This window comes from Rhinolophus sinicus, chromosome 1, assembly GCF_057876585.1.
Source record: "Rhinolophus sinicus isolate RSI-liver-muscle chromosome 1, RSI-T2T, whole genome shotgun sequence".
Classification (NCBI taxonomy): domain Eukaryota; kingdom Metazoa; phylum Chordata; class Mammalia; order Chiroptera; family Rhinolophidae; genus Rhinolophus; species Rhinolophus sinicus.
The window spans coordinates 110,796,095-110,818,877 of NC_142501.1; the positions used below are offsets into that span (position 1 = coordinate 110,796,095).

Sequence of the window (22,783 nt, forward strand, 5' to 3'; positions counted from 1 at the left end):
AACAAGAAGAATGCTTCACGGAGAAACCCAGCAACTGAACAAATGTTTATTAAGTGTCTACCATATGCCACACATTGTTCTAAAGTGGTGATAAAATGGAGTAAGTCCCTGCTTTTATGCAACTTAGGTTCAGAGACAGGAAAGAGATAATAAACAAGTAAGTAAGTAAACAATTTCAGAGAATGATATACACAGAAATTTAACATTTAAAGCACCTGCATATTCTCTAAGGGCCGTGAACGTGTTGTAGCTGTTTTGAAGGCATCTTTCCCAGACCATCTGGATTTCTCTTGCATCTCTGTCACATAATCATGTCAACCCCCATCTTGGTCTCACCGTCATGTAAGGAAGACTTGTCTACTCCACCCATGGTCTTCACTATACTTGTGCTCTTGACCTCTTAGGATTGCCTAGGATCAAAACCAGTAAGAAAGAGGGATCTACAAGTGCACCAAACTCTACATGTCCATGGAGGAATCATGGATAATAGTCAAGTTATGGAACCTTTCCCACATGCCAGTTTGCGCAGGCAGAGAGGCAGCTGTGTCATGTGCATGAGTCTGTCTTAAAAATAGCAGTAATAAACTTGGCCCATCTTCCATGCAAATGTTCATGCCTAACTTATATATAGTCACCTGTGGCCTTTTCAAGATTTCCCATCTGCCCAAGGGTGACTTTTGGCAAAACATTAGGCCAAAAATAACCTCTCAATTGTGAACATGTTATTTGCTAAGTTGGAAGAGTTCACAGACCAAGTTAGTTATTTTATCAACTATGGTTCTATTTTTGTGGGAAATCCTTTACTTTCTTCACTGTGTCTTTAACGGACCTTTTCCTACCTACACAGAAAGAGTTCTCCAAACCCACTGCATGGTATCTGTTTTCATAACTCCTTTCCTTTATAACAAGCAGTCATTATTGCTCTTTATAATCATACCCATTAAATTCATGTAGTGCCTATTTTCAAGTAGCTTCTTTGAGCTCTAAGTACTTTATGGTTTCTTATTTACACCTTCTTATGGATAAAGATGACACTTCATAATTTTAAGGGTCTTTACAATTATTCTTGCCAATTACTATCCCCATGCCCCCTCATCCTAGTAAACATCTCCATTTTGAAAGTGAGTGAGTAGTCCCACAGCTTGTGGAAGGAATGTCTGTCTGGAAGTTAGGACCCATGGACTCGTTACTGGGATAGCGGCCTCCTGGTTCTAAAGTGTGACTTGGAGGTGATTTTTGAGTGCTCAAGTGAGAGGAACTCATGTTACGGAGGTCCTCAAATTACCATCAAACTCTTTCTTTACTAACGCTGCTGAGGTTTTACTTTAAGCCAACTGTCAGTTTTATGTTTCGGGTTGTGATTTGTGATACCTGTGTCCTTTTGGCTTTGAAGGGGCTTCCCCTCCGGGCAAGCGGGGAGCACTGCAGTCTGGAGAACAGGATTGTCCCTTATTCCATTTATTCCAGCTCCTGTCACGTATTGTGCAGACGTCACTGTCATGCCTCGTTTACCCATAGAAACTCTTCCTCTGAGGCTGACAAAGCTGGTCAGAAGAATTTTGATACCTGCTCTGGGTGAGAATTCATCCACTCACACACAGACTTATCAACTTTACAGAGCACCTACTATGTGTCACTCTCTGAGCGTGCTAGAAATCCATTTCTTATAGACCTTGGCATTGCTTCATATTTACTTCATGAATTCTTTCCTTTCAAATCTTTCATAATGATATGGTATGTTTCTTAATTAAACCTGGCAATTCTTGGTGTCTGCTATGGTCTGAATGTTGGTGCCCCCCTGCTCCCCTAAATTCATATGTTGAAATCCTAATGCCTGATGCAATGGAATTACAATGTAGGGCTTTGGGGGAGATAATTAGGTCAAGAGGGCAGAGTTCTCATGAGTGGGATTAGTGCTGTTATAGTAAAAGAGAGCCCATGGAGTTCCCTTGCCGCTTCCACCATGTGAAGACACAGCAAGAAGGTGGCAGCTATGAACCAGGAAGAGGGCTCTCATTAGAACATGACCAAGCTGGCACCTTGATTTTAGACTTCTCAGTCTCCAGAACTGTGAGAAATAAATGCTTGTTGTTTACAAGCCACCCAGTCTATGGTGATTTGTTGCAGCAGCCCAAAGAGATGAAGATAGTATCTGAAACTAACAAGTAAATGTATTTAATGTCCTTGGTACGTCTAGATTTCAGAATTGTTCTTTTAGAGTGAGAGGCAGGCTAGATATTTGTCGTATCCTATCCTTCATCAAAGAAGGAATCAATCTGTACTTCCCGACCTTACATATCTAGCATACTTCATATTACACACTTCCATAGAAATGGCGCTTTCTATTACCTTGGCTACGTACATGTCAAAATGTGAAGACAGGACAGGCATTGGAAGCAGAAAAAAGTTAGAGTCATTACTGTTGCATTTAGAAATTTAGCTTTATGTAGGAATTATCTACAATATATAAACGCACATATAATTTACCTTTAAAATGTTTTTAGAACAAGAAATTTAGTTGATTCTCATCTCATCCTCATAGCCTCACCTTGCAGTACTTTTCCAGTTTTTCTCTCACTAAGTTTGCTTTACTAGCTAAACATTTAATTTATGTTGTTAAAAACATATTTTTGGATATAGAGAGCTTTGAGATAAACAGGTTTTTTTCTTCTTTGCCAATTAGCACTAGAATCCTTTTGAAAAATGTTCCCTACAAACCAAGGTTAGTAATAATCAGGATTGTTAAAAATTAACTGCTATTGCAGATAACCCCTCAAAATAATAATAAAGTTCTCCCCCAAAGTGCTTAGTTTGTCTAGTTTCAACTTTCTTCACAACATTTTTACGTCTAGCTTCCTTTATTGTAAGAATACAGTATATAATATGAGTTAATCGACTGTTTATTTCATTTGAAATAAAGTTTAGATAGATAATGAAAAATACTACTAGCCAAAACATAACCCTTACATAAATTTTGCATTGACTTACTATCTGTCCTCTAAGCTTATTACTTCCACATTAGAGAATGTGAGGTTCTCATTACACTGAACACTTAATAGCCATGCCTTGCCTGGGGTGACTGTAAACCCCTGGTAAGGTGGGAGTGTGGATCGCACTGCAGTGCAGGTGAAAGGACGCAGTCCAGGGGTGTAGGCTGAGCCCCCACTCTTGGTCAGTATTGTACCAACAGTGGGCAAGTCACTCCATCTTTCTGCACTTGAACTTTTTCAGCCCAGAAGATAACAGTACCCACACTGCACACCCCACGTGTTGTTATGGGGATTAAATGAGCCGCTAAATGTGAAAAGGTCTTGAAATTTAAAACACAATGACATGTAAGGAATTCTACGTGTTATGTGCTGTGCCAACTGAATGCCTGGATTAGAAGAAAAGGTGTCTTTTTTCCCCATGTATTTGTTAAGGAAACTACATAAAGTAATTTTGAAAATAAAATACAGTTGATCCTTGAACAATGTGGTGAGTGGGAGAGGCAGGTGGACGGGGGCATGTTAGAGGCACAGTCAAAAATCCACATATAACTTTTGATGCCCCAAAAACTTAACTAGTAATAGCCTACTGTTGACCAAAAGACTTATTGATAACATAAATAGTCGATTAACACATATCTTGTATGTTACATGCATTATATGCGGTATTCTTACAATAAAGTAAGCCAGAGGAAAAAAAATGTTATTAAGAAAATTATAATGAAGAGAAAATGCATTTATAATACTGTGTGTATTTATTGAAAAAAAAAAATCCACATATAAGTGGACCCACACCCTTCAAACTTTTGTTGTGCAAGGGTCAACTATAGTCCTCTTGCCCAAGTTCCAATATGTTCTATGGATGGATTAAGAAGTACAAAGATGAATCCAGTGTGAATTTGGAATGAAAAACCTTCAATACAGTATGTAAATGTTGGAAATAACATACTTCTTTCTATCCACTCATTTTATAACCACTAGTTTAGCACGTACAACTAGTGGATGTAAAACCCTCAATCTGTCATCACAGTGGAGTTTGGACAAGTACTAAACTCTTAGCTCTATAACTTTCTCATTGGTTAGGTCCCTAGACTAAAAAGGAAGTAGAGAGAAAATAAAATATTTAATGGTTTGATTCCATTTCACTCCTTACTTCTGTGCACCCGTAATTCATTTCATAATAGGAATAGCCCCATACACTGGAGCACTGTCTTCCTATGCCAAGAATCTATTTATGAATAAGCAAACATGTTATTGTTATATGTTAGTGCTTGCCTGGTAGTTCAGGCCCAATAGAAATTGGATGGAAGTATTAAGAAAAGGAATTTCTGTCTGAGCAGCATATTTTTACCTTTCTTTAACAGACCAAACCATGGCCGATAGCAGTCTACTCATTCCACTTTTTATTAATATTGCGACTGACGGAACACACCCAAGTTTCATTACAGACTGTTTAGGTACTTGCAAACATATTAGCATTTGTCACCCCTATTTAACTTCTGGGGCAAAGAGAGCTATAGAGAGGTGAAGTGACTGCTGCGCCAACCACAAGTCCCCAGGGGACTGGCTCAAACCCTTTATCTCCACTGTCTCTCTGGTTCTAAGCTCTTTCACGTGATGCTTCTCTCCATCAACAGCATCTTAGATTGCATGCACTGTCTTTGCCTGGCAAGGTCATTCATTTTCATATATTCACTCTGTAATTTTCATATTCGATAATGAAGGGAGGAAATGGAAACATATGGCTGCTTTAGCAACAGCACTCTGATTTCATGATTTGACCTTTGTCAAGTTATCCATCATGTTTTCTTATTGCCATCCAGAAATAGCTATGGTGACTGCTATCAGTCTGCTATCAGTCACCATGGCTTACTGTCCTCAGTCCAAGTGATAATCTAAGCAAGGTGACTGTGCCATAGAGATTAAAGCACCTTCATCACCCTCCAGCATGTCTCCATTTCCCTAGCTGTGGGTCAAGACTAAGTTCAGAGGTCAGAGATGTAGCAAGATATCACGGTGTATTCCCCATCTTCAAATAGGAAAGAAACAGAGCACACCATCATTTTCCCCATCACACTACGATTCCCACAAATGCTTTAACTCCAGTTATTAGTACTCAGGGGCCTGGTTGAGTTAAATAGGTGCGTGGTTTTTAGACTGGGAGGGCGGAAATCAGTACTCAGTGGTCCGGGCCTGTTTCAGGCTGTGTTCTGTGTTGTCCATCCAGCATGAGAGCATTTTGGGCTTCCTGTAAGCACACACCTCCTGGAATGGTGCCTTTTGGATGCTTGACTATGTTGTCTGTAGCATCTTGTCTTTTCTGTGTGTGTTTGACTAGCTGTTTTACTTGGCTGATCTGCACGGAATTCTTCTAATTCCAATAAACAGAAGTACAGTGTGTATTTTCCTGGCTAACTATATGCTAAGCCTGGTGAGTATAATGAAGACAGGAAGCAGGGTTTTCTTATTTTGGAGAAGAGCACCTAATTGGTCTTTTGAGGTAGATGCTGCACTGTCAGAATTTCAAGGTGACCAAACAACCTTTCCCTCGCCTACCTCCTTAGGTGCCCTGCTTCAGGTGCATGATGGCTGCGACCTGAAATAGTTTAACTCTGTGGGCAGGACGTCTGGTGCCCACAGAGTTAAACTATTTCCAGGTTCCCCAATCTCTGTCCTCTGATTCCATGATGGGGGTGGGGAGTGGGGGTGGCTAAAGGTCTTGACCTTGTCACTCTTCCTCAGGACAAGAGGAGAGGAATTGATGAATCCAGCTGTGAATTCAGTGTCCCAGAAAAGAGAAGCCAAAATGCTTTCTAGTACTCCGACCTTTCCACATCTTCTCTTAGTCATCTGTGATGTTTGCTGACAGTTGATAGCAAAAAGCAAGTGTGAAACTGGATTTGCTATTAAACGTATAAGAGAAAGGTAAATGAGTTCCTTATTTTTCTTTGATAATTAGGGGCACTAACACCAGGCTTGAGTGAATGCAGACAAGACCCCTATAGGCAGCATAATGTATTAATGTAAAAATATGCCTAGACAACATAACTTGTCAGAGAGGATTATTTCTACCTAGTGAATCTGCGGGAGCCCCTTGGCTCCACCATTCAGAATTTGATGAGAGAAGAGAGTGGGGAGAGAGAGAGAGAGAGAGAGAGAGAGAGAGAGAGAGAGAGAGAGAGAGAAAGAGAGAGAGAGCGCGCGTGCATTAGTGAACAGCTACTGTGGCATTGATGTTTGAGCGCACTTCTGAACTGGCTTTGTTGAGACTATCACTGTTATCAGTGTAGAAAGCATGCGCTGTCCCAAATCCGCTGTTACTATGAGAAATGAGGAGCTGCTTTTAAGGTATGTTGTGGTGTCCTTTGTTTTAACGTATGCTTTTCTCGTTTCCATAGCTGGCTGAGACAATAATCATGGTCTAAAGCAAGTGGGTTCCTTATCTTAGAAGGGGAAAAAAAGGGAATCTAGAGAGAGGGGGAAAGGAAATCAAGACTAAGAGATTGGAAGAAAGAGAGCAAATGAGGGAAAGGAAGAGAACTGCTGTGTGCGAGTTCGATTTGCACGAGTTGCCTTTTGAAAGCATGTCATGTTTTTGCTCGCTGTGATTTGCGAGTGGCCAGTGGCTCATTTTAAAGCTTCTGACTCTGGCTCTCGGTTTGTCTTTTCCTTTGCAATGTCTAAGCCTCTTTCATTATTATGCACTCTGCATGGAATAATCACCGAAAAAGGAGCTAAGGAGACCCCATATTAGACTTGCGTTCCAAATACCGCTCTAATCTGGACTTAGCCTACCTAGATAGTCCTTCTGTGTTACCAGGTTTGGATCACTTTATCCTGTGTGCCAAAATGTGTACCTGTTTAAGGACCTCTGTTCATGCATGGCGTCCCGGGTCCCTGTGTATCGAAAGCAAATATTTGTTTCCTGCATCTGTGTTAGGTTTCTTTCGCGTACCAGGAATAAGCCAACACTGACCTTTCGGAAAGCAGAGAAAGAATTATGAGAGAATTGGCATCCTGCTTTGAAAAATGTAGTCTTTTGTTTATTTGGTAGCAGACATTGTAGCACTGAATACATCTTTGGGTCTGACAATGGGACCGGTTGAACAATGGAGCTGTCAAACTAGCTTAATGCATGTGTGCTTTTTTTTCCTTGCTTTTTTTTTTCTTTCTCAACACCCTTTTTTATCTGCTATAATCTTGTTTGTATAGACTATACAGAATGAAGAGCTTTTAGAACTGCTTGTTTGTGGTTTTGTGCATTTAAAATTTTACTATCTGCTGTTCGTAGAGCTTTTTGCATTTTGTAGCTATGTTGGTTGGATTGAGTTAGAGATTTATTGCTCACCTCTCCGTTAACTACAGAAAGAAATGTATTGATTGAGACTGCTTGTAATACCATTATCATTCTGACAAATACCTTATGATCAGACATGCCTCTACAGTATTTATGCTTGGGGATTTTAAATTTGCCTAGTTGGTGGACTTACGGAATACAGCATGAGAGAGAAGTTACGGGGAACGTTTCTGGGTTTAAGTAAATTATAATGTCTAGTCTTTATCTCCCCTTTTGGCATCCAGGTAGACAAACAGTTTAGAAATTCAAGGACACATGAGAACTTTTGCCCTTCTAATTTTGGTCTGAAACTATAACTATATGTAGCCTTTAAGTTCTTAAGTTAAAGGGCTCTATGGAATGCATTAATTTTTGATATATGGTTATGTGCTCATAAATGCATTTCTATGCAAGGCAAACATTCCTCATGTCTTCAAAAATTTTTCTTTTTATAAAATAAGCATTGGTTTCTAAGGTGAAACAGTGAGACTTCAAAAAGAGAAAATGGAAAAATTCCTTTCGAAGTTCTCAAATATTGAAACCATTTTTGTTCTCACACTAGATATAAAAGGACTGGTCCTAAAATGTTAACTGGTAATTGATTTACATGAAAATCATCTCATTGAGGTTGGTTTCCATAAAGAATATATTTTAGCTAACATTTTAGTGTTTTGCTTTAATTAGATGCCTGTGCCAGCTATTGAAAAATGTTAGTAAATTTATGGAGAAAGATTAAGGACCTAATTTTTAAAAATAGGAAGGGAATCATTTTAAAGGGCAAAATTTTAAATAAGGTTTAGTTACAAATACTTCCTTTTGGATTATATCGTGGTTCAAATTAGTGATGTTACCAATAAATAAGGAAGAAAATGTATTCCTTATGAAAACACAGTTATGAAACAACTATTTTTTAGAGTTTGGACACACATTTCATTTTTTTAAACTTAAGTTGAAATATTATGAAATACTTAATTCAGAATAATTAAAATTAATGTTACAGGCTAAATAAATTGCCTTCTCAAGTACCGATTTTTCTATGGACAATATATTCAGAGCCTGAGTGGACCCAAAACGTATCTGTGGTAAAATGATATTTTAACAGTTATCCATTGTGAATAGAATGGATTTTAAATGCAGACTTATTATATTCTCTTACTTCCGATGGGATCTGAATTGCTCACTGCATCGGGTATGCCAATAATTGCTTTTAGGAGGAGCTCATAAAAGGTAATTGGTGAAGCTTTATAACTGAAGCTAGCCCACTGCTACCAGCACACCTGGATTCTGCTTTCATGTGGAATTTTTATTCCAAAATAAGGGTTGCAAAGCAATTTTTTGTGGTTTGGAAGAAAAGTAGTCTCCTATGCTCCCTAGATAGCTGTCAGTATCATGCTCGAATGAAGATATAACTTGGGAACCTCCATGCTGTATTTTTGACTAAATTATAATTATTTACCTATGAGCTATTCCCTTGGATTTCTAGGTGGTCTTAGGTCCAAGAACAAGGGAAATCCCTTCTCACTTTGTTTGCTTCGCCTGTGGTTTGATGCACTACCAGCTAAAATTCAGAGAGCCCCTGCCTCCCCATTCCAGTATCCCACATACGGATTATCTTTTCCTTTAGCCTGATGGGGCAGGTAGAGATTGCTTGAAGTCAGCAAACTTGTCTACATCTATTTCCACGACAGTAACAAGATATGTAATCTCTGACCTGCCATCAGCCTCTATGTGCGGTGATCCCCTCAATAGTGACCTAAACAAATACCAAAGTAAATTTTAATTCTGAGTCCAGGCTTGCAGAAAAGGAATAGCAAAAGATTCAAACTGGGAAAATGGCTTCTTTCAATAGAGTAATGATGGCACCCCAAGTCCCTTCACGCACGAGCCCCCGGGGTACCCACATAGATGAGTTCAGCAGACCACAGGCTGGGCTCCGGGACCTCAGTGCTTTAGTAATCCTTTTTCTGTTAAAATGAAACCTTACCAGTTTTCATTTTTTAAAATATGAGTGTACACATTGCAAAATATCCTTTTGGGGCTGAAAAGCAAAGAAGAGCATTTGATTAATATTCATATCTGGAACTTTGTAGCAAGTACAGACTGTGCTTGAACGCCTAGGAAGTCATTCCAAGAGTGAATCAATACTAATTATTGTAATCAGGGGGTTAATTAGGTGAAAGTGTGGCTGATGGAAAGTTCATTCCTCACAGCCCTGGAAACACCTAGGTTGATGAAAAGAAAGATAAAATGCAAAATGAAGAGTGTTGTGTGGGAATGATTGCTCTCCACTCAAGGGGTCAGGATTTGTACATGAAAAACATACCTTGATTTGGTGGCATCATGGTAGTGAGGAAATTAGAAATACCCAACTTAGGTTCTTCTGTAGAGATTTCTGTAAAAGTTATTGGCAGAATGTAGTTGGTTAGTGGCATCTTGTGCCTCTCCAGAACATTTTTCTGCACCTTTTTGAACAGTAACAAGTACAGTCCATTCAGTTGCAGTCATGCCTTCAACCATCCTTATTAGTCTTCATGAATTTCTTTCCACTTTTTGGTAATTCCTGGGGGAATCTCCTTTTTTATAAAACTATTGATTGCCTCTCTAATGTTTATTGGCTTTGGGAGTTTTGCTGAACTCACAGTGACTTTTATTCTGTAGGTTTGGAGAGAATTAACGTTTGTGGCATTTCACTTAACTGACATTGGAAGAGGGTGTCCAAGGAAGGAAAGCATATGTGAGGTTTTAATGTTGTAGGCCATTAAGGCTCAAAATGAAGTGTCCTAGAGCTGTAGCACCTTTCCCATCACGTGGTACCAGTCTACAGAGATCAGACGGTGATGGAAGCCAGATATGCATGTGTGGGGTGTGTGTGTGTTTGGATCTCCACTCAACTCAGAAATGTGCTAGTTAAGCCTGATTTGGGATGAAGTACACTTTGTTCCCAAACGCTGTCTTCTGCTTCCTATGATGTTGTTAGAGATTATTGGATATAGCTATGTTTGTCTTCTCCATGGTGTTCTTCTCACTGTGTGTCTGATCCCAAGCACATTTTCTTGTAGTCCAGAACATCAGGGTTGACAGGAAATGGCACCTGTGGGGAGAGGGTGACACCAGCCCATGGTGACATGTATCACAGGACAGCTCGGGCTGCCACCTCCGCCCATTCCGAGCTGACCCTCCCCTTACTGGCTGCTTGCATTCTGATCAATCACTGGCATTTGTGCAGCCCGACTAGCCAGCATGCCCTCAGGGAAAAAGAATCAGAATTTTCCTGTAAAATCATTTGGTTCCACCAACTTTGTTGGGATAGTTGAGAAGAGCTTGAGGTTTGAGGTTATGAGGCTGATACACCTATAATATCCGGGGTTTTTAAAAATCCCTATCTTGAGAAAGATGGCAGCTGCAGTCAGTAAAAACTCTTTGCCGAAACCTACGGATGGCATTGCTGGTTTCCAGCTGGTGTGTGACCGACCAGAAGGGGCACAGTGTGCCTGAGGCAGACATGGAATCACATGCCTCCCCCCACCCCCCACCACCCCGAAGCCATCTATCTCAGTAACACAAGGGCTGTGGGCCCCGCAGTGGCTTAGTCTGTGTCCCATTATGCTTTTTGAATACCTTGGTCTGGGGCCCCAGCTCTCTTGTGGGTTCTGTGAAATGGCTTACTGTTTATTCAGAGATGATTTAGGGAGCTCCTCTGTAAGTGAAAACACATAGACTTGGGGGTGGGTAGTATGAGTTCCTGGTGGCAGAACTTAGGACTCATTTTGATCTTGTCTTTGGAAACGGACTTAATAAAAGGGAATGGTGCCCTCATTCCAGGCTCTGGTGCTCAATGCCTGCTGTCCATAAACCAGAACCTTCTTGTTGCCCGTGGTGTAGGCTGCTGGCCTTAGATGTAGATGTGCCAGTGGAAACCTTAATGCTACAGGACAATATGATTAGGACTGGCTTTCTCTTTTCCTCCCCACCTGCCAGTTCCAGGATTAAACAAAGATGGGGGTGGTGGGGAGTGTTAAGATTGGAGGTAAGGACTAAGACCAAAATGTATTAACTACTTTCTCTATGCCCAGCATGACATTAGGTGGTTTCTTTTATCTAATTTAATACTCACAGATATCCAAGAGTTAGTAGCAGTTCAGTTATTTCCATTTTAAAGATAAACCGAGACTGAGAGAGGTGATGTGGTGGTTCGATAGACACACAGCTCATACTGGGAGTGGTTCTAACTCCAGACTCAGCCAAACTCCTTCCCTGGCTAACTTGAAAAGTATAACGATTGAACATTTGACACTTTAAAGTCAGACCTTCCTCTGGGGCTATGTTTCCACTGCGGACATTGATTTCTACGCACCTCCTAGTTTTGCCATTCAGTACGCTGTACAAGAAAGGAAAAACAAGGAATAAGAAAGGAAAAATCTCAGCAGTTTTCTGCTTCTGAGTTCTCACCACAACTCTCTTCTATATCCCCACTTATTCATGAGGTCTTTGAGTTAAAGCATCCTATGCCTCACTTTTTTGAGGCTTTCATCTGTATAATGGGAACAGATGTTGGGAGGAACAATAGAGAGTTTTAAAGATTGATGAACTTGAAGTGTGACTTTTTATCTGTGTTAGGGGCCAGAATAGGTCATACTGCGATCATAACCAATCAAGCAGCAAAGATATTTTGTGCTCAATACAGAACATAGTCTCAGCCATCAAGAAGCTCACAACAGTCATGAAACAGAACAGTAGGTAAGAAAATATCAAGTGGAGGGGCACTTGAACTGGGTGGAGGAGCAGGGGAAGGTGTCCTTAGGACACTCTGGATTTATCTTTGCTGTTAAAAGAAAACAAAATCCTCAGCCTGATCACCTTTCTTCCTCAGATACCCAAGGTCATTCACATCTCCTCCTCTCTAAGCTTGCCTTATTCCTATGAACTAGGGCAAATGTAGCCATTCGCCTCCAGAGAGTATTGAGAAAGTAAGCTGTTGGGTAACACAAAAGTTTATTCTCCACAGTAGGGATACGACAAGATAGAACACATTCCGCTTAGCTTCGGTAGATAGCTACACCCCCTTTCCATGAACATTTTGGGTAGGTTTTGTTTTTGTTTTTGTTTGTTTAAGAGAAAGAAAAAAACATTTTTTTTTCCTAATGGACTTAATGGGAATTAGCATCAAAAGTAAATTTAAATACAAAGTCATTTGGGATTTTCAAAAACCTCTATCATAAGCTCAAAATGGCTAGAGAGTTGAACCATATTATAGGGAAAAAATAAATTTCCTGTGCTCAAAACCTTAATGTATTTTCAACCTCTATGTCACTTTAATAGCTTGGTTACATAATTGCTGTAGGAATAATTAGGTTAAAACATTGTACTTCTTATGTGATGCTCATGGTCGGCTTTGACTTTTCAGCCATTCATCCCTATGAGGGAATGAAGGCCATGCATATGACAAATGTCTAGCTGATGAATCAGAAAATTATATCACATGTTCCCTCCATCAACTCTTTGGCAGAAACAAATGCAGAATTCAACAGGTGTGGTTCTTAAATCTTATAATCATTTCCACTCTGAATGCAAGTACCATTTGCTTTAAAAAGTCTGGTCTGCTTGCACCATCTCGAATGACTTCTGATCCTCGTAACCAAAAGCTCTTTGATAGGGCTTGGTCATTGTTGTGGCTAAAGTGGATTTATGTACTTTGTTTTACTCTCTTAATCCTCACTCTAATTCATTTGTTCAGGAAAAGGAAAGACATTCAGGCAAGTGGGGCTGTCATGCCTCCAGAAATTTCCTCTTAGGTCAAGATTTTGATTCTTGCCTAGGTCTGTCTCAAACAACCCTATCCTAAGGCTAAAATTTCCCTTTCTTTTTCTTTCACCCCCACCTGTTGCTGCTTTCTCTGTGGACCTAGTGTTATGCCTACTTACAATATCCACCCAGCTGTTGCTGTTCAGCTGTTGCCGTTTGTCAAGCAATCATTTCTCCTTTTTAAATTTAACAACACGTGACAGTAAGATGAGAACTTTTGGCCAATTGGGGAAAACATTTTGTGGGGTGGGGGTGCTGAAGGGCAGACTGCCAGGGAACTAAAAACCTCATTCTGATGGGTATAAATTTTGCTCCTGCCGCCAGGCTGGCACCAGATAAGGGTACCTGGTATAGTTTGACAAATCTCGGCATCTTCAAGAGGCCACTGGAACATTCCTTCAGAGGTTTTTTCCTGAATGCCTTTGTGTGCAAATCCACCATGATGGACAGACAAGCCTTTTTCATCTCCCCATCCTTTCTCCATTCTTTTCCTTCCCAATTTTCACATCCAATTTACTCACTTGGTGGGACACAGTCTTATATCCTCCCCCTCCCGCCCCCTGGTAATGTCTGGAAGGAAGCCCAATTCCAGAGACAGCTGTGCCTAGGTCAGAAATCAGCTTCGGTCAAGGCAAAGCAAACTTGATTTCTCTCGCAGATAAGCAACCCACAACAACTCACTTCACTTTTGTAGTCACCCAGCTCTTCAGGCACACAGCTGCAGAGGGAAAGCTTCTGGCATAATCTGGCTTCCATTGGAGAGAGAAAAGGGGAACACGGAGAAAGAAAGAAAAGGCTGAAAGGTAGGGGGAGGGGGGAACAAAGAAGGCAGCAGCAGTGTAATGGAGAAAGGAGAGAAAGGGAAGGGCGAGTTAGAGAGGGGAACGATGGGCCGGCTGGGCTGTGGGTCTGCCGGTTCCACAGCGCTAGCGTTCCACCCCCTCGGAATGGAGGCTTCTGAAAACTCTAGAGGAGCACCTCACTTCCGAGCACGAAGGTATGTATGCAAAGACCATGTTCAGTCGGAGGGCCTCTTCAGGAGGGAGATAAGTTCATGCTTATGTATTTTTGCTCTATTAAAAACAGATTCAGAAAAACACAAGATTGCCAAAAGCCAGTAGCAGCTGTTCTCAAGGGAGAGTGACTACTTAAAATTCCCATAAAAATGTAAAAATATGAGTTTAATAATGATTTCATCTTTATTGGCATTTAATTTCACTTAAGTTGTTTTAAGAAGGTGATAAAAATCACCATTCCAGAAGCTTTCCAAAGTGTGTGTGTATGGGCGGGGGGGGCAGGGGGAATAATAGGGTTATCATTTTAAACTTATGATTGGTGATCTAAGTATTTATTTCTTAAGTGACACTTTTATGGAGCTAAGAAAAGATGTATTTACAATGTATCACTTGAGGATCTATTTCAGGTTTCTAATTTTATTATTATTATTGCAAGTTGCTAATGAAACTGGGTAAGCCAAGAACAAACACATGGCCACAAAGTCAGATACTCTCTTAGGTACTTAAAATTCATGTGGGTTTCAAAATTATTGGCTGGAAATGATGGGAAATCCCCTTATAGGGCCTGCATTTCTTGCTCCAAATGGCTCTGAGCACAGTGGGCTTTTTTTTTAACCAAAACAGCTATGTTAATAAAATTTGAATTTGAAAATGTGATTGGGGAGAGATATTTTGGATTGTAGTTTGTAAGGATGAGCCAGAAGTGACAGGGGAAAAAATCCTTTTGTGAAGGTGGCTTTTTGAGTGGACAGAACAGCGTTGGTGCGTGTATAGTTGTTGCGTAGCTGACAGTCTGCTTTTAAAGAGATTGCAATGCGTGAAGTTATATATATGAATGTTTTTTAAAATGGAAATTTGTCATAAAATATACAGGGTTGTCTGCAGGAGAAAAAAATTAATTGTTTGGTTATAAACATCAATCAGTCTATGTCAGGTACCAGTGTCTCAGTTATAATATACACTTTGAGCAACAATGTTGAAAGGTCAAGGGACTATATTCTGGTTCATTGATTTAGTGGGGTGACAGGAATAGGATTCTTTGAATTCAAGCAGTGCGTACTCTATGTATAAATGCATTTATTAGTGCTCTGTTTCTATTGAGAGTGTTATGTTTTTGTTTTGTTTTTAAATGTCAGTGATAATTCAGTGCTCTAACAATGACCATTGGACAAAATTCAGTTTGAGATGAGGCGTGAGAGGGAAAGGGGTTTTGCTGAAATAGCATAGTGCAATGGATTGCCTTGGAAGGCCTCATCTAAAATGAGGTCATTCAGAAACTTTCCCTTGAAGTGCTTCCAATTTTGAATTGCCTTTTGTTTGGGAAATGAATAGCAAGTTGATTAAAAAAAGAGAGAGAGAGACAATTAGGGAAGGTAGGGGGATGGGCGTAGGGAAGCGCTTACGGTTTTTCTACAATGAAGCTAAAACTATGAGGAAACTTCATGGTTCCCAATAGCCCCGTCCGCGGTGATGTCAGCACACGGTGGTGTCACCAACCAGGTCATGTCCAGTAGAGGAGCCTGCCATTGGCTCCAGCCTCTTTCATTGCTGATAAGATCCTTGCCTCCAGAACAGCTTCACCGAACCGGGGTGTTCAACGGTGGCCCAGTGGAGCTGTCTGCCAAGTAACTGCAACTGCCAAAACATGACACCTGATGGCTCATTACTGCATGGAAATTAAAAAAGGGACCCCATCGAGTTGTTTTCAGTTTGTTTGTTTTTTTTGGTGGCGGTGGTTGTTTTTTTTTCATTCTGCCAAAGCAGTGAAATGAGAAATTTAAGCTTTTCATCAGGTGGTATTTGGTGGGGTGTTTTGTTTTCATTTTCAAGCTCAAGAACTTTTGAAATTTGTATTTTTGAAAACAGCTATTGTACCTGTACTGTGATCATGGAAACAAAACCCTACGGTGTGTATGCATGTGTGTGTGTGTGTTTTGTTTCTGGCGCCTGCATCAAATGCCTATGCAATTGCTATGTTACTTATGTATTTGGCAGCCAAACTATTTAAACTCAGCCATCCCCTAGAAGCTTTCCCTGGTTCACGTTGTCACTGTGTCCCACGGAAGAATGATTTTTATATTTGACCCTGGTTTTGCTTCTAACTTTCAATGGCAAAGCAAATGTGCTTTGAAAACTCTGGTACACTCTAGTTGTTAAATAAGGCAATAACCTATGCACTCGTAATTCTTTCTCTATGACCTACTTACACACTACTTCACCCTCCTTATAGTGTGATTAAAAGCTGCTTTGAATCCGCGATCGCCTCCAGGGACTGGAGGCAAGAATTTAACAAACTGCTGAGAAGGCTTAAGTCAGTAAGAGGGCTTCCAGACAGCTTCTCCCAACGAATTCACATGCAATTAAAGGGAAAATAAATATTTCAGAAGTGTGCTTGTTAATGAAGCTTTTTCTACCTTATGGAATGTAGACATTAGATGGAGCTTTATTCCATAGGTGATTTGAAAAACAATTTTTTTTTTCTTTTTGATTAATGCTGTTAATCTGCTTCTGTTGTGGGGACTGGTTCTGATTGTTCGTTCTTTAAATAAATGTGATACAGTCAGCTCATTCTATACACTTGGGATTGATGTAAATAATGTATGGAAAAGCAAGAACTGTCAAGGTTTGTCTAATTTACCCAGCTAATTACTTTATTCAAATTATTGAAAGACCAACAAAATTCTTACAATTGCAAATGTAGCCTGCCGTAGTTGGGGTAGGGAATAGTGTAACAGTATTATGTATTAGGAAAAGTTTGGGCATTTTGGATATCAGAATTAATTTTATTGCATCTGTTTTTCAATTCCTTATAAACCTAGACCTGGTTCCTCAGAAAGGCAATGTGTTCCAGCCCTACATCTCACTGTCTTGGAATTAAAACTATCTCGGTCGAAAGCCAGACATATTGTTCAGCAGAAGAAGGAAATCAAGTAAATTGTGTATTCATGGTCTTAATTGAATTCTCAGGCTTATTACTCCATATTGCTCAATGCATCAAGCCTGGATTTAAAATTGATATGTGGGTTTTAAATTGGTGTATAAATATCCATTTTCCTTCATAACCGCTAAAGATGGTCAGTTCTCATTATCACATAAGAAATTGGTGAGAAAAAAAATGATATTTTTCTTCATATCTGGTGTGTGACAGATTTAACTGCACGTGACACATTTAACTACACGTGACTTCGTGGTTTAACCCCCTGACTACCATGATGATTACCAAAACAGGCAAACTGTTAATGTCTGCCATTTATGATGTTGTTTTAGGATGTGAAACAGGCCATGAAGAAGTTTTACATACTTGCCACATTGTGAAAAGTTTGGTTTCGTCCAAATAAACAAACAATACAGTAATGAGAATGCTAAATTAGAATGCCACCGCATAATCTACTTATCTTTCAAGAATTTGAGCACATTAAACTCACCTGCTTTCATTCCTTTGTGCTAGTTTTGTCCTTTTTCTCAATTCCTAATGACTCACGAATCTTAAATGGGCTTTTATAGACCTAACAATCTTTCATAAAGTCACTGTTGTTATTTTTTTAAAGATTTTATTGGGGAATATTGGGGAACAATGTGTTTCTCCAGGGCCCATCAGCTCCAAGTCTTGTCCTTTAGTCTAGTTGTGGAGGGCGCAGCTCAGCTCCAAGTCAGTTGCCATTTTCAATCTTTGGTTGCAGGGGGCACAGCCCACCATCCCATTTGGGAATTGAACCGGCAACCTTGTTGATGAGAACTCATGCTCTAACCAACTGAGCCATCCAGCGGCCCTCACTGTTGGTTTTAATCATAGTATTAAATACTAGGAAATGACAAATTCATGATTTATCTTCTTAAAAGAAAATGTAATTTATTGCTGTTTCTTATTTCCAGTCTCTTATACTTCTGTTTTCAAGATGATCCAAAAGGAAACATAGCTGTGCAGAGATTGATTTATCTTCCTCCTTAAAGCACTGAGATAAGTCCTTGAATGTCACTTGGGGCATTTATGAGATATTTACTTTGGCTAAACAACGAATGCTACTTCAGTGATTACTGTTAGTTCATACACCGGCAAGCATATCACACCGAGAGCACTGAACAAACACTCGGGATGAGTCCGTGCCTCGTGGCTTTGGGAGTTTGGTTTTGACCGGGAAGTGCCCTAGGCTTTGGCCATGCAGTGGCACGAAACCTCCTACCCGCGGTTCTTCGTCCTCGTGCCGGGCCCGTGGAAACGGGGCACTGAGCGGAACAGGGCAGAGTCGGCGCGGTGAGCGTTTCTGGATGCTCGGGGACCCTAGGCAAGCGGGGCTATTTTTGAAGCCGGTGAGCTCCGCGGCCCCGGCCGCCTGCCTGGGGCCGGTCCCTCCCCCGGGCGGGCCCGCGGGGGTTAAGCGGCGGCGCGCGGGCGCCGAGCTCCGCCCCCACTCGCCGCACCTGGCGCTCCGCAGACCGTGGCCGCGGCGCTGGATGCTGAGGGGATTGGCGGAGCGCGGGAGGGGAGAGAATGTGACAAGTGCCGGCTCGGGCGGCCGCCGCGGGGAGGCCACGCGCACCTGTCCCTGTCCGTCTCGCCGCCCGCGGCCGCTCGGACGCGCGCACCGCCGCCCCCCGCCCGCCCGCCCTCCGAGCGCCGCGTGCGCCGCGAACATGACTTCTGCCTTCAAGCTGGATTTCCTCCCGGACATGATGGTTGAGGGCCGCCTGCTAGTTCCCGACCGAATGTGAGTGGGGCCCCGGGGGAACGTGGGGCCGCGAGGGCGCTCTCCCCGCGCCCCCGGCCGGGCGGCCGCCTCCGAGTCGCCTTCCCGGAGCCCCGAGAAGGGCGAGGCGCGCGCGGCGGCTCCTCCGCCCGGGGCTCCGCGGGTGGCGGCTGCGGATCAGCCGCCTCCCGTGGGCTTCCGAGCCGGCGCTGGACCTGGGGAGGAGGGAGAGTGTCCTGACGTGTGGAGCGGCGCGGGGACAGGGATCGGGGCCAGCGGTACGCGAGCGGGGACCGGTGACCAGCGAGCGGGAACCGGGCGAGGAGCGGCCAGCGGGGCGCGGCGGCCCGGGGTGGGGTGGGGTGCGCGCGTGCACGCTGCTGTCATTGGAAATGCCGGGCTGATGGAGCTGTCTTGGCCCATTTAACAACCCGGTGTTACCAAATGAAGCCGCTCATCTGACTTTCCATTTGCAAAGATTCCTTTCCTACGGTTCGGAGAGTGGAAGGAGAGAAGAGGAAGAAGAAGAAAAGGGAGGGGGGATACAAAGCATTAAAATAGCCAGGTGTGCTCTACTGCAGAAATGAATGGTGATTTTTACGTAATCGTGGTGGTTCTGTCTGATATGCAGCCGATAATTTAATAATTGATGTGCTTCTGGATGTTTTACATGTCGTCAAACTAGGGTGAGAGTTTATTGGGAGTAGAGAGCTGGGATTCCTGAGGAAAGGGAAGTATGCCTCATTTTTATCTGGCTCGTTAGTGTTGATAGGAAAGTTTCTCTTACCAACTCAGGCATTTTCACCTCGGTAGGATCTGCTTGTTTGTCAGACGTGTTGTGAAAAGAAAACCCGAAGAGAGAAAAGGGATTGCCAGAAGTGGGTCTGAAAGGTCTGTGTCCATTTTAGACATGGTAGATGTGAAACTCTCAATTACCAGGCAAGAAATCTGGTAGTGAATTGAGGCTACAATTAATCTGGTGAAAAGCACTGCTGTCCTTGGTAAGAGTCCACATAAAATGTTTCCTGTTCTGCGCATTGTAAGACTTAACATCCGTATTCTTTCTGGCCCGTTACTGTACTTTGCAATTTTCATGCCATTCTGAGCTTTATGATCCATTTACCTGGCAACTAACTTTCCCCTACGGTGCTAGATTCCTTTTTTCCTGTGTTAAATGTTACGAGTTTGTGATTCTTGAGAAATTCCGCAGTGGCCAATTATTTGGGCCCCTAGGATTTTTTTTTTTAATTGGGGAGGATAGAATCTGTTAAATTCGAATTGTCCTTTCAGTGGGTATTAAGAATATTAACTTGTTTTACACGCAATAAGGTTCATTGTCTCAACTAAGATGATCAGATAACATCAATTTAAAATATTAGGTTTCCTTTGGGCAGCTTTCTCGGAGAAATTAATGTTGGTTAGTAGCACTCCCATGGTATTTGTTTAAAAGATCTCTGTCCTGCCCCCCGTAAAAGATATATCTGTAAAGATATATAATACATGTTTGCACATTAGCTATTGAAAGTTTGGTGTGTTTCCTTGTCTCTAGAGGAGTGTGGGGCTGAACTGAAGGATTGGCTTGGTCGTGGTTTTCAGTTTATGGTCACCTGCTATATAAGTGGCCATAATATATCTAGCTAATGAATGCTCTGTGGATTTAAAGTGTTAGCGACCTCTGAGAGATGCTGCCTCTTGTCCGTTAAATTATGATTTATGAAAGTTTAGTTTGTCCTTTTCATTAGGTGGATGAATGTGACTTGTTCCAACTATTTGCTCTGAATAGAGCCTTTGTATTTTAGCCACGGACTATCATAAAAATCCTAATATAATTTCTACCCCCACTTCTCCTCTGGATGTTAGTTTTTTCCAAATGATCTCCTTTGAAATCAAACTCAAATTGTTTTCACTGTCAACTATTGCTTAATTGAACTTTTTTTAAAGAGAAGATAAATAGAGGATTTGTAAATGATATTTTTATTCTTTGTTCCCAAGATAACTATTCTGTGTCTCCTTATCCCAGAGAATACTGTAGCATGTTTTCCAAAAAGAGTTTGTAATTAACTCACATTGGAGATGATCTTTGGGGAATAGAGAGGGATGTGGGAGGGCAAACGGAAAGGTTGAAAATGCTTGAAACCCACCTAGCAGTGTTTCGGATCGCCTCGTGCATACAGTTGAGAAGATAGCTGTGCAGATTTATTGTTTCCCGGACTGGTTGTTGTGTACGGTATATTGCCATTTGCATTAAATTGCAGTCGGCTAGATATTGGCCTATTCTTAAAAGGAACTCACAGCATAGGGACTTTTCTGGTGTTGACTTTTTAAATCAATAGAGCATATTTTCAATGGCCTTTTCCCACAAGAATATATTAGATAAGTTTGAAAGATGTAGTAATATGTTTGAGTCCTCAAGGCAGATGAACCAATAGCTTTGGAGATGAGTTATTACGCTTACTGGCCCCACAAACCATCCAGGGTAAAAAGCCCAGGTCATTCAGGGCTCTGGGGAGGTGTGGAATTGTTAGGACACATGCTTCAGTCTTGGGGTTTTAAATATTTACTATCAAAACTAAGTGGAAACGCACCTTTTAAATCATCTTAACTATTAAAGTTTTGTTCTCTTTGTGTTACTATAGAATATCATTTTGTAATGAAGTATGATGAAAAGAAAATAGGAATTTTATGTTAAAAATTTTATTAACATTAAAAAAATCTGTTTTAAACTGGGGCAGCTGGTTTTGGATTGGGGTTGGGGGTGAGGTGTTCCTTCCTTTGGTTTACCTTTTCAGTCATATATATGCATTTAGGGTTTTTTTTGTCTTTTTAAACAAAAAAGTCCAAACAAAGTTATCTGGAAATGAGGAAGTACAGGTGGAAAAAATATCTGTAAATGCATCTGCAAAAGTATTAGTTCAGATTTGTAGTGTTAGAATAAGATACTGAGAAGAAGCTACCAGTAAATTAAAATGAAATCTTGTTTTTTTCACGTTCGGCAAATAACCTTATTGAAAACAAGAAAAGTCATCCTGAGTATAAATTCAACTTCGTGAATTCCCCTCTTTGTGTTCATGAAGTCCTCCCAAGTTAACTAGAAAAATGTCTATCAATGTCTAATTGGATTGAAAGGTGATTCTAGGGACATCATTTATAAAGGTGAAAGGAGCTTTAGAGACCATCTCATCAGACCTTGTTTTATAGATTAAGAAACTATGCAAGGGGCAATGTGATCAGTCTAAGAAGGCAACAGAATTATTGCTTTCTCCCTCCCACCCCCCAGTATGGCAAAAGTGTGAGTCATTAATTGTCTGCTATGTGCCAAGACACTTTAGTTACACTCTCTCTAACCTTCACAATAGATCTGCAGGGTGGTTATTATACCCATTTTAGAGGTGATGCTTAAAGAGGTTGCGTACTTGCCAGGAAGTCAGGAAATGGCAAAGCTGTGGTAGGCTTGTGTGTTATAGAAACACATGTTCCCATGTTAATGGGAAGGAAGAGAGAGCCGTGAACTGAGCATGACCTAGGTTTTTGTCAAAAAACCAAAGTGGTGCCACATGAGAATGATTGAGCACTATAGGAAATACATACATATCACCTTTTAAGATTTGACTCTGATTTGACGCAAATTTACACTGTTTTTCCTTATGTCAGTTAACTAAAGAGAATATATTTTATTTAAAACTATGTCGATCAAATATATGGTGATGGAAGGAGAACTGACTCTGGGTGGTGAACACACAATGGGATTTATAGATGATGTAATACAGAATTATACACCTGAAATCTGTGTAACTTTACTAACAATTGTCACCCCAATAAACCTTAATTTAAAAAAATGAATAAAATAAAAATATTTCGGGGTTTACAAAGTACCAGAAAGATACTCAAAAGCAGTGGGTCTCTTTTTTTTTTTTTTAAGATGGCATTTATATTGTTTTTGGAAAATGCCATTACACT

At 41.0% G+C, this 22,783-nt stretch overlaps 1 protein-coding gene across 16 annotated transcripts in view; it reads left to right on the forward strand.

Annotated features, from left to right (window-relative positions):
• The window catches only part of CELF2 (CUGBP Elav-like family member 2), a 790,463-nt gene that overhangs the window by 473,974 nt on the left and 293,706 nt on the right, over positions 1-22,783 (forward strand). The window contains exon 1 of one of the 16 annotated variants that reach the window (XM_019738194.3): positions 6,138-6,335. The exons of 6 other annotated variants lie outside the window; for them this stretch is intronic. In XM_019738194.3, coding sequence (XP_019593753.1) covers positions 6,283-6,335 — 53 coding nt within the window. In that variant the 5' untranslated portion in view covers positions 6,138-6,282. Of the gene's footprint in view, positions 1-6,137; positions 6,336-6,652; positions 6,808-13,936; positions 14,123-18,487; positions 18,848-22,783 lie in introns of those variants that run through there. 9 more of the 16 variants (XM_019738196.3, XM_019738199.3, XM_074325009.2 and 6 more) reach the window with 9 other exon arrangements.